Source organism: Neovison vison, chromosome 13 (assembly GCF_020171115.1).
Source record: "Neovison vison isolate M4711 chromosome 13, ASM_NN_V1, whole genome shotgun sequence".
Taxonomy (NCBI): domain Eukaryota; kingdom Metazoa; phylum Chordata; class Mammalia; order Carnivora; family Mustelidae; genus Neogale; species Neogale vison.
The window spans coordinates 455489-471150 of record NC_058103.1 but is presented as its reverse complement, the minus strand read 5'-3'; the positions used below and the strand labels follow the sequence as shown (position 1 = coordinate 471150).

General features: G+C 43.2%; 1 gene segment (V, D, J or C); it reads right to left on the bottom strand.

The window, feature by feature from the left end:
- Positions 1-621: 621 nt before the first annotated feature.
- Positions 622-7194, bottom strand: LOC122893229 (the record flags this gene model as incomplete). The annotated part of the segment is given in 3 exon segments: positions 622-645; positions 6732-7045; positions 7149-7194. Coding segments are annotated over 3 exon segments (384 nt in total), but the record flags the coding sequence as incomplete, so codon positions are not given.
- Positions 7195-15662: the final 8468 nt, after the last annotated feature.

Sequence of the window (15662 nt, the reverse complement as noted above, 5' to 3'; positions counted from 1 at the left end):
AGAAAGAAAGACTTCAAAGGTAACACGATGTCAATACAAACATATCTATCAATAATCACCGTCAATGTGAATGGCCTAAATGTGCCCATAAAATGGCACAGGGTTGCAGAGTGGATAAAACGACAGGACCCATTCATATGTTGTCTGCAAGAGACCCATTTTGAACCTAAAGATACACCCAGACTGAAAGTGAATGTATGGAGAAGCATCTTTCACGCGAATGGGTCTCAAAAGAAGGCTAGGATAGTGATTCTCATATCAGATAAATTAGACTTCAAACTAAAGACTGTAGTCAGAGATACCGAAGGACACTACATAATCCTTAAAGGGACTATCCACCAAGATGATCTAACAATTGGAAATGTCTATGCTCCCAATATGGGAGCAGCCAATTACTTAAGAAAACTGTTAATCAAGATAAAGAGTCATATTGATATGAATACACTAATGGTTGGAGACCTTAACATGACTATCACAGAAATAGACAGATCATTGAAGCAGAAAATCAATAAAGAAACAAGAGCATTGAATGACACATTGGACAAGATGGACCTCATAGATATATACAGAACATTCCACCCTAAAACAATAGAATACTAATTCTTCTCAAGTGCACATGGAACCTTCTCCAGAATAGACCACATACTAGGTCACAAATCAGGACTCAACCAATACCAAAAGACAGATTATTCCCTGCACATTCTCAGATCACAATTCTTTGAAACTGGAGCTCAATCACAAGGAAAAGTTCCGAAGGAACTCAAACACCTGGAAGCTAAAGACCACCTTGCTTAAGAATGCTTGGATCAACCAGGAGATCAAAGAAGAACTGAAACAATTCATGGAAACCAATAAGAATGAAGACACATCAGTCCAAAACCTATGAGATACAGCAAAGGCAGTCCTAAGGGGGAAATACATAGCCATCCAAGCCTCCCTCAAAAAAATTGAAAAATCCAGAATACAGCAGCTGTCTCTACACCTTAAAGAACTGGAGAATCAACAACAAATCAAACCAACTCCACACATAAGAAGGGAAATCATCAAGATTAGAGCTGAGATAGATGAGGTAGAAACCAGAGATACAGTAGAATGTATCAATGAAACTAGAAGCTGGTTTTTTTGAAAGAATCAATAAGATCAATAAACCATTGGACACACTAATCCAAAAGAAAAGAGAGAAAGCTCAAATACATAAAATTATGAATGAAAAGGGAGATATCACAACCAACACCAAGGAAGTAGAAACAATCGTCAGAAGTTATTATCAACAGTTATATGCCAATAAGCTTAGCAACCTAGATGAAATGGATGAATTCATGAAAAACTATAAAGTCCCAAAATTGAATCATGGAGAAATTGACAACCTGAATAGACCAATATCTAGTAACGAGATTGAAGCAGTGATCAAAAACCTCCCAAAAAACATGAGCCCAGGACCTGATGGATTCAATGGGGAATTCTACCAAACTTTCAAAGAAGAAATAACACCTATTCTCCTGAAGCTGTTTCAAAAAATTGAAGCAGAAGGAAAACTTCCTGACTCTTTCTATGAAGCCAGCATTACCCTGATCCCGAAACCAGGCAAAGACCTTACCAAAAAGGAGAATTTTAGACCAATATCACTGATGAATATGGATGCTAAGATTCTCAACAAGATCCTAGCATACAGGATCCAACAGCACATTAAAAAGATTATCCACCAAAAAAAAAAAAAAAAGATTATCCACCATGACCAGGTGGGATTAATCCCTGGGCTACAAGGATGGTTCAACATTCGCAAATCAATCACTGTGATAGAACAAATTAACAAGAGAAGAGAGAAGAACCACATGGTCCTCTCAATTGATGCAGAAAAAGCATTTGGCAAAATCCATCACCCATTCCTGATTAAAACACTTCAAAGTGTAGGGATAGAGGGAACATTCCCGAGCTTCATCAAATCTATATATGAAAGACCCACAGCAAATATCATCCTCAATGGGAAAAAGCTTGCGTCCTTTCCCTTGAGTTCAGGAACACAACAAGGATGCCCACTCTCACCACTCTTGTTCAACATAGTATTAGAAGTTCTAGCAACAGCAATAAGACAACAAAAAGAAATAAACGGTATCCAAATTGGTAATGAAGAAGTCAAATTTTCTCTCTTCGCAGATGACATGATTCTTTTTATGAAAAACCCAAAAGACTCCACCCCCAAACTACTAGAACTCATACAGCAATTCAGCAACGTGGCAGGATACAAAGTCAATGTGAAGAAATCAGTGGCTTTCTTATACACTAACAATGAAAATACAGAAAGGGAAATTAGAGAATCGATTCCATTTACTATAGCACCAAGAACCATAAGATACCTGGGAATAAACCTAACTAAAGAGGTAAAGGATCTGTACTCGAGGAACTACAGAACACTCATGAAAGAAATTGAAGAAGACACAAAAAGATGGAAGACCATTCCATGCTCTTGGATCGGAAGAATAAACATTGTTAAAATGTCTATACTGCCTAGAGCAATCTATACTTTTAATGCCAAAATTCCCCCATTATTCTTCAAAGAGCTGGAGCAAATAATCCAAAAATTTGTATGGAATCAGAAGAGACCCTGAATTGCTAAGGAAATATTGAAAAACAAAAATAAAGCTGGGGGCATCACGTTACCTGATTTCAAGCTTTATTACAAAGCTGTGATCACCAAGACAGCATGGTACTAGCATAAAAACAGACACATAGACCCGTGGAACAGAGTAGAGAGCCCAGATATGGACCCTCAACTCTATGGTCAAATAATCTTCGACAAAACAGGCAAAAACAGACAGTGGAAAAAAAAAACAGTCCCTTCAATAAATGGTGCTGGGAAAACTGGGCAGCTATATGTATAAGAATGAAACTCGACCATTCTCTTACACCGTACACAAAGATCAACTCAAAATGGATAAAAGGCCTCAACGTGAGACAGGAATCCATCAGAATCTTAGAGAAGAACATAGGCAGTAATCTCTTTGGTATCAGCCACAGCAACTTCTTTCAAGATACGTCTCCAAAGACAAAGGAAACAAAAGCGAAAATAAACTTCTGGGACTTCATCAAAATCAAAAGCTTCTGCACAGCAAAGGAAACAGTCAAAAAAACAAAGAGGCAACCCACGGAATGGGAGAAGATATTTGCAAATGATAGTACAGACAAAAGGTTGATATCCAGGATCTATAATGAACTCCTCAAACTCAACCCACATGAAACAGACAAACACATCAAAAAATGGGCAGAAGATATGAACAGACACTTCTCCAATCAAGACATACAAATGGCTATCAGACACATGAAAAAATGCTCATCATCATTAGCCCTCAGGGAGATTCAAATTAAAACCACATTGAGATATCACCTTACACCAGTTAGAATGGCCAAAATTAGCAAGACAGGAAACAACATGTGTTGGAGAGGATGTGGAGAAAGGGCAACCCTCTTACACTGTTGGTGGGAATGCAAGTTGGTGCAGCCTCTTTGGAGAACAGTGTGGAGATTCCTCAAGAAATTAAAAATAGAGCTTCCCTATGACTCTGCAATTGCACTCCTGGGTATTTACCCCAAAGACACAGATGTCATGAAAAGAAGGGCCATCTGTACCCCAATGTTTATAGCAGCAATGGCCACGGTCGCCAAACTATGGAAAGAACCAAGATGCCCTTCAACGGATGAATGGATAAGGAAGATGTGGTCCATATAAACTATGGAGTATTATGCCTCCATCAGAAAGGACGAATATCCAACTTTTGTAGCAACATGGATGGGACTGGAAGAGATTATGCTGAGTGAAATCAGTCAAGCAGAGAGAGTCAATTATCATATGGTTTCACTCATTTGTGGAGCATAACCAATAGCATGGAGGACAAGGGGCGTTAGAGAGTAGTAGGGAATTTGGGTAAATTGGAAGGGGAGGTGAACCATGAAAGACTATGGGCTCTGAAAAACAGTCTGAGGGGTTTGAAGTGGTGGGGGGGTGGGAGGTTGGGGTACCAGGTGGTGGGTATTATAGAGGGCACAGCTTGCATGGAGCACTGGGTGTGGTGAAAAAATAATGAATACTGTTTTTCTGAAAATAAATAAATTGGGGGAAAAAAAGATGTGGTCCATATACACTATGGAGTATTATGCCTCCATCAGAAAGGGCGAATACCCAACTCTTGTAGCAACATGGACTGGACTGGAAGAGATGATGCTGAGTGAAATAAGTCAAGCAGAGAGAGTCAATTATCATATGGTTTCACTTATTTGTGGAGCATAACAAAAAGTATGGAGGATATGGGGAGTTAGAGAGAAGGGGGTTGGGGTAAATTGGAAGGGGAGGTGAATCATGAGAGACTATGGACTCTGAAAAACAATCTGAGGGGTTTGAAGTGGCGGGGGGGTGTGAGGTGTGAGTACTAGGTGGTGGGTATTATAGAAGGCACGGATTGCATGGAGCACTGGGTGGGTGAAAAAATAATGCTACTGTTACGCTGAAAATAAATAAATGCAAAAAAAAGAAAATATATCTAAGTAATAGAATTTAAAAAAAAATGAAAAAGAAAGATAGTAGCTGGAAAGTTCCATAATATGCAGAAGGACATAGACATCAAAATCCAGGAAGTACAGGGAATTCACATTCAATTCAACAAAAGCTGATGATCTCTAGGCATATCATAGTCAAACTGACAAAACACAACACAGAGAAGGAAAGAATCTTGAACGGAACTAGGGAACAAAAAACCTTAACCTTCAGGGCTTGTTCAGTACAACACAACTCTTTAATGTGCTGATCAGAATCAAATCCCACAGAGTCATCACATCCACATCTATGGAAAGTTTGAAAAATCATCACCCTTCAATGAAAGTTCCAGAAATTCTAGGAAACCCTGGCTCCCTTGTACCAAGGTTCTCCTTGTGTGTCCACTTTATCCTTTCACAAAGCCCTGGGATAGTCAACTGGTTAGTCCTATCTGTGGAAGGGAACATGTGAAAAGCCCACTCTGAATCTCACTGAAGGAACTTATCAGGTACTTCACGCAACAAAAGCAGCAGAGAAACTCCAGAGCATCAGTGCTTGGGTTCATGTGTCACTAATGTCTTTATCTGTTCCAGCTGATGTAACAAGGTACAAAGACTAAGTTACTATAAACAACACACACTTATTTCCCACACTCTCTTCTGTAGTCTTGGAAGTCACATGTCAAGGTGTATTTAGATTTGGTGACTGGAGAGCCTACATATATTAGAGTATCCTTTCTCTGTCACCTCACATGGGGCCAGGAGGCAAGGGTCTTTCCCAGTCCTGGTGTGTAAAGGCCCTAATACCATCATGAGATTGCTGTCTCTTGACCTAAGTGCTTCTCTGAGACCCCTCCTCCTCCTCCTCATTCCATTACATTGTCATTAGGATTCCCTGTGATGGTAGAGGTCACACACAGTGAGCTGACAGCAACAACTAAAGGATAGTTATTCCCTGCAGGTGGAAGGCCCCTCCAATCCAGCATCTCAACCTGAGGATTCTCATGGATATAGTAGAAGCTTCTGGTTTCTGTGTGCACACAGGGAACACAAGACCTTCAGAACCACCTGGTGATCTTGGGGAGTGGACACCTCCCCCTGCAGACACTGGATAGAAAACAGTCTACTTCTATCATTATCTTTTTACTGTGGTGCTTCTATGGATTGTTCTAATTTTCCAAGGATTCATACTATTTTATACTTAGAATGGTTAGTTTCCTCTTTTCTTCTTTCAGTTTGGCACATGTTTAGTGGAATTAGTCATCACATTATTGCCTGCTAGCTCCTTGACTTTCATTCCTCTCTCTTTTCTTTCTGCCTCACAGATGAAAAATCTTATTTTTTTCTCAATTTATTCATTTAACAAGAAATCACCTGTCCTCCCTCCTTTCATGCAGATGGGAGTCTGACTCCACAAAAGCCCCTCTCATGAACAAGACCCCATCTCCACCACTGACCCACAGTACAAAAGTCCTTCACTGTCCTTCACTGACTCCTTGTATGGATTTATGTCTTGCTGAGAGACCAGCCCTTATCTCAACAGACATGACCATGAAGGTGATGATGGTTTTATACTCTTGTGTGAGTGTGTGTGTGTGTGTGTGTACACATGTGTGTGTGATCTTCGACTCCACATCCACACCATGTCCTGGTGGGAGTCCATCAGTTTCCCACGGTGCTATTAACATTGCTGTGAACAGGGTTCAAGACAGTGAACCCCACCAGAGATATTTCACCTCTTGCTTTGGTTTGTTGATACCCTTGTAGCCTCCTGTCCGGCATGCATGTTATGCCACTCTTGGCAACCTTACACTTTGAGCTGGATGTTCCTATGATGCACAGTGTGTTCTGCTGGGTGATGTGCATGGAGACATTCATAATTCATTCAAATTTAGGGCCAGGAACAAACAAGAGCAAGTGACACTGTCTTCTGCACTTATTACTATAGTAGTTCTTCAACTTTTCTTTTTTTATGTCTGAGAATGAATAGGTAAGCACATAACCATGTGTCCAGAGAGGTTCCCTGGGGGAAACAGCTATAAAGAGAGAGGAAGCACCAAACTCTGAAAGGAAACCTGCTCATAACCACCATCTGTATCTGCTCCTGGGGCTAAAGATAGAATTGATGAGTAGTGTGCACCCCGTGGTGGTCCATATCCCTTCCTACTGTGATGTTTGTGTCTGGGATCACACTGATGTCCCCTCACTGTATCTCTTGCACAGTAATACACGGTTGTGTCCTCGGCTCTCAGACTGCTCATCTGCAAATAGAGCGTGCTCTTGCCGTTGTCTCTGGGGATAGTGAATCGACCCTTCACAGAGTCTGTATAGTGTGTGTAACTACCACCACTGCTAATATATGCAACCCCCTGCAGTCCCTTCCCTGGAGGCTGTTGGACCCAGTACATGTCATTATTACTGAAGGTGAATCCAGAGGCTGCACAAGAGAGGCTCAGGAACCACCCCCCAGACTTCACCAGGTCTCCCCCAGACTCCACCAGCTGCACCTCACACTGGACACCTGCAGACACAAGACACCCTCATCAGGACACTGTCACACAGCTAGTGTTTCTCTCATTCATATCCACTCTCACACTCAAGGTCTCTTATTCTCTGTAAATTACCTTTTAAAAGAGTAATAATGATAATCCAGCCAATCACAAACTCCATGGTGAGTTTTCTCTATTCTGTCCTGATTAGAATATCTAATGGAAACATCTGGAAATATGGTGCCTGGGGCTCCTCTCCCAGATGCAGGGATAGGTTTGGGCTGCTTTAATCAGCAGAGTGAAGGCTCTATTTTCATGTCCTCTGAGTATATATTCAGCTTGGAGTATGTGAACAGGAAGGACAGTTCCCAGAGCAAGTGTGATTGCATTTTAGACTTTCCCTAAAAATAGAGAGAATTAGTGTTTGTGCAGTTCTATTTTTAAGTCTCTAACATTTCACTATCTCTACGTTCCTCCCAAATCATCTCTGGGATTATCTGTAATAGCTGTGATGTGTGTACTTGACACAGGATGAAATGCACATGTGTGGACTGTGTGATATGGTAAACCCTGCTGTCAGAATCAGCAATATCCAGAATGTCAAAATCAATTCTCCCTAAACCTTCCTGTACTTCCCTTAGAATTCCTCCTTCCTCTTTCCTTCTTCACCCTGTCCCCACCTAGCAATTGATCTTCCTTATGGTCCTTTAGACGAGCATTCATTTTCTACAGTATGTAATTGTGTAATTGTATTATATATAGTTTCATTTTTAGGGTTTCTGCTGCTGAACCAAATACTTGACATTACCACCATGGTTCCGTGTGTACCATGAACTGTAGCTGTCCCCCAGAAAAACATACTGCTTAAAATATAACCCATGAGAAATTATACTAGCCATTAAGCATGCTTAGATGCAGCTTTAATGAAAACACGTACTGGAGCGGGCCATACGTTGCCTGCTACATTTTTCCATTATGTCCGCCCCCCTACCCCAGAGAGTAATTGCAGTTAGTCAAACAATCCTTTTCTTTGGGCTTGGTCACTAAAGGTCATGTATTATGTGACCAGACATATTTCTCCTTTCTTATGACTTATCTACAAGACTTATGGTCAATGTGTAACCTACTCCATCTTCTTTGTTGGTTGTTACCTACTTTCTAATGAATAGGAGACTGAGGAGTTGCTCAGGGCGACAGTCATTTCTACTGTTGCCCCCTGGTACCATTCTCTTGCAGCTGACTTGCTTGTGTCTCATTCTTCTCCTATGCACCATCAGGAAGCTGCAATAAACTATTCTTTTAATGATGGGCAACATTTCAAAGATAACATAGAGCACAATGTGTCCATTTTTTTTCAATTTATTTATTTTCAGAAAAACATTTCATTATTTTTTCACCACACCCAGTGCTCCATGCAAGCCATGCCCTCTATAATACCCACCACCTGGTGTCCATTTGTAAGCTGGTGATTGGGCTTGGGATCGTTCCCAGATTTTTGTATTATGATAAAGTCATGCCTCAGATTGGAGCTGCAAGAGCTAAGAGAATAAATAGGACAAGCTGTAGATCACCAAATTTTAATAAGTCTATCCAATAATTGTGGTCATGAGACAAATAATGAACTTAAACTCTGGGGAGAGACAAGTGCTTAGAGGGGATCATGAACCACCATCTTAGCGTATTGTGGACACAGACTGCAGATGGCAAATAAACTGTCACAAGATTTAGCTAGACTATGTAATGGGTTTCTTGACATTGAGTGTGCTATAGTGTGATATATTGTGAAGTTCTCAAGGACCACATCACTAAAACAATACTGTCCTCATACATGCTTTTTTGTGTGAGATGGGGACAAACCCAAAACACCCCCTAGTGGTTGTGGCAGAATTGGAGGAAGATGACTCAGAGCAGGAATGCATGGAGACCCATGACCCCTGTGTCCACTTTATAGAGACTTTATACAGACTTTATCTGTAGAGGAAAATCCTCAGAAACGGCATCCTGGGGTCACAGGTGGAATCTTGTAGGATCCTGGAGAGGAAATGATGTCACCATTGGTGCTCAGTTGAGGACCAAACATGTTTTTTACCTGGAATGAAAGCCCTAGTCTTCAGGGAAGGGTAGGAAAACAAAGCTGAGGACACCCAGGGACAAGCGGAGTTGTGGGAGGGAACGAAGGGGAAGAACAGAAATGGCTGTGTACCCGGAGAAAGGCAAGAATACATGGACTTGAATCTCCTGTGGAGGAGCAGGGCATGTTCAAGCCTTTCCCAGACCTGGATTCCTAGTGAACACCGGAAGCTAAGGCGGGGTCAAGTCAGAGCATCCTTGTGGTCCCACCCCTTCCACCACATTAACAATTATCACCTGGAAAGAGCAGAAGTAGATTCTATATGGGAGAGCTCAAAGGGATCACAGTGCCAGTCAGGGAACAGAAATGGGATTTCTGGAGGAATCTGGACTCTCGCTTTGCCACAGCAGAGACACATTTCACCGCTACTACCCAGACAACTCCAGCTTGGCAATGGAGCCAGGAAGAGAGTCACACCCGATACAGCAAAGCCTTTCAAAGAGAGGACATGATCATCTACAGGTGGAAACAAAACCATAAAACATAATAACAATGTAATACCAAGTGCCCTATGAAACTTCAGCATTTATGAAACCCCAGCACAAACTGGGAGCTCCACACTGTTGGGGAGCCTCTTTGTACTACTCTTTCCTCCATCCTTTCATGGTTCAAGTCCTGCATGTACAAGTTTGGGGAGAGCAGCTACGTGTACAAATCCTGTTGAAATTTATCAACGCTGGTTATTCCACTGCATCTGGTAAGTCAGAGCTGCTCCACTGCTCCACTGACTCACGTATCATGAATGGACTTCACCCCTCTGAAGCAGCTTCACCACCAGGTGCGTTCATGTGTAGAGTAGCTAGTAGGATGGCAGGGCTGTTACATTTGTCATCGCTGCAATCAGTGTCACCTCCCTGTAGTTTTCTGGGTGAACCCTTGTCTCTGAGTGCCACATTTACACATTAACACCTTCTCTGGTTCTGCAATGACAATTCACACCTCTGTAACAGGGGTGGGTCAAACCCTTTAACCTGTGTACTCATCACTGCACTGAGTGATTTAAAAATCTCTCTGTGAAAGCCCTTATCACTGTGTCTTCATGAGCAGAGCCATGGTTACAGCATCTTGTCTCCTGGCTCCCTGTAGATTGTTAGTGTATATTTAATAATAATTAAAGTACCTCATGATGAGTGGATTGGAGACCATGAAATGTTGGAATTTCCTATTATGATGACATATCTAGACCCTATGCTTGGTCCTGGAATACTGGGCTTACCTGCTGTGGGACTGCAGAGGGGAGGAGACCATCTTGACCTCCATCTTGATCATAAACTACAAACATCTGTCTATACCCACACCTTATCCCCCTATGATAGGGATCTTCTATAATAATAACAACAAGAAAAAGCAAAGAGACCTAGAAAACCAGAAGTTATTTTTGAATTCTATATGGAATCCAGCTCAAAATGAGTCAAAAGCAGAGACATGAGAGGAAATGTCAATGTTGTCTCATCAGTGGTTGATTCATTATTTTTCTTCTGAATCATATTTTGGGCCAGAGTTTCCAGGTTAGCCCCACTTTAGGGGTCTGTCATCATGGTAGACATTCATTATTGAGCCTCACTATGCAACTGGCACCTGCTGGGGATCAGGAAAGAGTGACAGGACTCCAGCCCCATGGGGCTCAGGGGCCAGGACAGGTTGAGGGAGAAGTTACAATGGGGCAGAGAGAGGACATGGTGACTCTCTGTGGGATAGTTGAAGAATAGGCAACAGATGGGCAAGGATCCACACTGTACCAGCCAGATCTGATCATTCATGTGGGTTTCCTGTGTGGAAGCCCGGAAACACGTTTCAGACGCATCCCCCAAGGCTGCTCTCATAAACTCCAGAACAGGACCCAGCAGTACTGCGATGGGTTTTTGTCTCTGGTTGTCAACTTTCAGGTCATCCTGCCTGTTTCTTTGGGGGAAATCAGAGAGCGTATCCCATCAGGTGGGCTGCCTTTCCACCGAAGAGATGGAGCGGTGCCTCCAGAAGGACAGTTCCTGATCACCAGTGTCCACCCACTTGGATAATGAGCCAAAAGATAAACTGTACCAAGGAGGACAAGGACCCAGTTTGGGCAGATGTCCTGGGGGTATTTTTATAACCATGTGGAGACAGTGTGTGCTTGCTGAGGGCAGAGAAAAAGAACAAAGCTCTCAGAAAGCCTGGGCTGTGCAGGTGCTTCTCAGGGATGATGAGAATTCCTGCAGGTCCTTTTTGGAGAAAGAGAAACAGGATATGGATGAAGTTGATGAAGGAAAGTTCCCTAGGGACTGGTGAGATCTCATCTGCATGTAGACAATGTTATCTCGTTCTGGTTGGTTACATGGACAATATGAGAAATTAGATATAGAATAAACAACCTTATATATCCCTGAGTGAATCTAGAGAGGCTAAAGGGGAAACCCCCACTGCTCCTGGGTCTGATTTGTGTCTGTGTTTCTTGAGTGCACTGTGCTGAAGTGAGCACCCCCTGGTGTCCTGAGCACCTCAAGAGCACTGAACTATGTGATACTTCTGTCCTAATCACTCTCTGGTGCCCTGAGAACCCCTGTGCCCTGAGAGCCCCCTGGTGTTCTGACTGACTCCTGGTGACTTGAGCACCTGTTGGGGACCTGAGCTCCCTCTGGTGACAAGAGAGCCTCCTGAGGCCTTGAGAAGCCCTGCAGTCCAGCTACTCCTGTGTCCCTTCAGGAAAGTTTCTGTCTTGGCTCACCCCAAAGTGTACACACTGGGTACACACATTACAGTAACACACAGTGGTGTCCTCAGCTCTCAGGCTGTTCACCTGCAGAATCAGCATGTTCTTGCCATTGTCTCAGGAGATGGTGAATTGGCTCTTCACAGTGTCTTCATGGTATATGTAACTACCACCACTCATAATGGCTGAGACCCACTGCAGCCCGTTCCCTAGAGCCTGGCAGACCCAACTCATGCCATAGTAACTGAAAGTGAACTCAGAGGCTGCACAGCAGATTTTCAGGGACCCCCAGGCTTCCCCAGGTCTCCCCCAGCCTCCACCAGCCACACCTCCCACTGGACACCTGCAGACATAAGACATCCTGGTCAGGAAACTGTCCTTCACTCACTGTTTTTCTTACTGATACCCACTTTCTTATTCAATGTCTCATGTTCTCTGTAAACGACCTTTTAAAAGAGTAACAAGGAAAATCCAGCAAAGAATAAACTCCATCATGAGCTGTCTCTGTTCCGTCCTGAACACTGAATGGAAAACCTGGGAATCCCAAGACTGGGGCTCCCATCCCAGCTGCAGGCTTGGGGCTGGGCTTGTTTAGTCAGCAGAAGGTGAACCCTATTTGCATGACCCTTGACTATGTAGCCAGCAAGGTATCCGTACTGACAGAGAGGACAGTAACCAGAGCAGCTGTGACTGACTTTGATTTGGTGACACTGACAGGATTTGGGAAAAGATGAAGTTTAAGTATATGATTTTCAGATTACCTGCTTGGTTTCCATTTACCAGTTTGATTTCACAGAGTCACACATATTGGGGTGTAGGTATCATGTCTCCCCTTGAAGTTACATGATCCTACACCCCGAATTGTGGAGGGTTTGTGAGGTGTCCAAGAACACTGGAGTGAGAGTGAGCCCTGGGATTTGGACCTGTGCTCCTTTCATAGGACATATACCTACCCTGCTCCCCCTGCAGGACGGAGTGCACAGGTTCATGGAGAACGTATGATGCTGTCTGTAGTGAGGACAAGATGACTTTGTTCTAGAATTTATCTGAAATACAGAATCAGGGTGCATGCAGGTGTTCTTTCAAGTCTCTAAGGTTTCACTGTCACTGGGTTCATCCCAAGTCATCTCAGATTATTTATAATCATTTTGATGAGTGTTCTTGATGCAGGATGGACTGCACACAGGCAGAGAGTATGAGATGAAAAACACAGGTGTCAGAATCAACAGTACCCAGAGCAAGAAAATCCATTTTCCACAAATTTTCCTGTATTTGCAATTCTCCCTTCCTCATTCCTTCTTCGCTCTGTCCTTACATAGCTATTGATCTTCAGGTTACCTCACACTAGCTTTAACTTTCTAGATTATATAATTTTGTAATTGTGTGAAATGTACCTTTATTTCTAGGGCTTCTATTGGTGAACCAAATACCTGAAAATACCCCCATATTTATTATGTTTTTTAATGATGGTCAACTTTCCAAAGATGACATAGGGCACAATATGTCCACTTTTAAGCCGATGATTGGGCTTGGAATTGTTACCATGTTTCTGTATTTTTATTTATCTATCTATCTATCTATCTATTTTAGGTACCATATGGACATCATTAGTTTTGATGTAGTGTTTCTGTATTTCAATAAACTCACTGCTCAGATTGGAGTTGCAAGAGCTAAAGAAATAAATAGAATAAACTTCAGATCAACAAATTCATGTCAATATACCTTGTAATTGTGGTCATGAGACAAACAATAATCTTAAACTCTCAGGAGTAACAAGTACTCACAGGGGCTAAGAACCAGCATCTTGTCATATTGTGAATGCAGATCCCTGATGACAAATAAATTATCACCAGGTTTAGATAGAACATTTAATGGATTTCTTGACATCACGTGTGCTAATGGTGTTATAGTGTGAGGTTCTCCAGGACCACATCATTAAATAAGTCCTGTCCTCATGAATTCCTATCCTGTATGATGGGGACAAATCATAAAAAGCCTCCCCACACCCTGGTGGTCCTTGCAGGATGGGAGGAAGATGACTCAGAGCAGGAATGCATGGAGATCCATGCATCCTGAGTCCACCACAGAAATAAAGAATTTACCTGCTGAGGAAGCCCTCAGAAGAACCATCCTGGGGTCACAGGTGGAACCCCATAGGATCTGGGATGGGAACAGACGTCACAACCTCAGTTCTGTTGAGCACCACACACATTTTTCACATGGAATGAAAGCCTTAGTCTTCAGGGAAAAGTAGGGAAACAGGAAGCTGAGGACACCCAGGGACCACTGGAGCTGTGGGAGGGGACAACCAGGAAGAACAGAATGACTGTGTACCCAGAGACAGGCAAGAATACATGGACTTGGTCCACTGGTGGGGGAGGGGCAGTGACACATGAAGGCCTCCCTAGACCCAGGTACCTGGGAACACCTGAGGCTAAGGCTACTTCATCGAGTCAGGTTCCTTGTAGTCTGAAGCCTTCCACCACACTAATGACTGTCACCTGAGTAGAGCAGAGGAGTGTACTGGAGAGTGGAAGTAGATTCTACATGGGGGAGCTCAAGGAGATCACAGTGCTGATCAAAAACAGGACCAAAAGCAGGAGATCTCTGGAGGAATCTGAACTCTTGTATGGCTACAGCAGAGGCACATTTCACTGCTGCTACCCAGGCAGCCCATTTACCAGTGGAGCCAGAAGAGAGTCACACACTCCACAGCATAGGCCTCACAAAGAGAGGGTGTGATCATCCACAGGAAGCATTAAACACAATATAATACCAAGTGCCCTGTGCATGGTAGACATTCATGAAACCCCACCATAATTCCAGGGGCTCCGTACTGTTAGGGAACCTCTCTGTTCCACCCGCCCCTCTATTCCCTTGTGGTCCTGAGTATGCAAGTTTGGGGACAGCAGCTCCATGTACAAATCATGTGGACATTTGTCAAAGCTGGGTCACTCCACTGTATTTGGCAATTCAGAGCTGCTCCACTCATCATGAGTGGACTTAACTTCCCTGAAACACCTTCACTACCAGGAATGTTCATGTGTAAAGGACAGAATACAACGGCAGAGCTGTCAGATTTTGTCATTGCTCCAATCAGTGTCACCTCCCTGGGAACTTCCTGGGTGAACCCTCACCTCCCAGTGACACATTTACAAAAGTAACGTCTTTTCTGGTCCTACAATGACACTTCACACCTGTGTGACAGGGGCAGATCAGCCCCTTTATAACTTGTGTCCTCATCACTGCACTCAGTGGATTATATCAGTGCTCTGTGAAGGCGCTTCTCTCATTGTCTTCATGAACAGAGCTGTGGATGCAGGATCTTGTCCCCTGGCTCCCCTGTAGTTTGTTAATGTGAATTAAATAATAAATACACTACCTGCCTGATAGAGGGATTGAAGACCATGAGAAGGTGGCAAATCCAGTTGTGAGGACACATCTGGACCCTGTCTTAGGGCCTGGAAATGTGAGCTGACCAGCTCGGGACTGCAGACAGGAAGAGACACCCACAGCATCTGGGTCAATGGGAGTCTCAAACTCACAATTTGTTCTCTCTCTGCACAGACAGAGGTGAGTGTTCACCCTGGCTCCGCAGTGTGTGTGGACCTGGATAGAGAGCAGCTGACATCACAGGTCAGAGGGAAGGTTTACTTTATGTGGGTGTGAGTGGGTTGCTATGGGCTTCTCATCCCCAGGAACAAAACAGCTGGCATGTGGTGGGTAACAGGTGTCTGTGATGTGGACATTGTCAGTGACAACTTTGGCTGGATACTAGGGTGTGTTACCTAAGTAGTTCAGAGACCCATTAAGAAAAGGACTTCTTAGG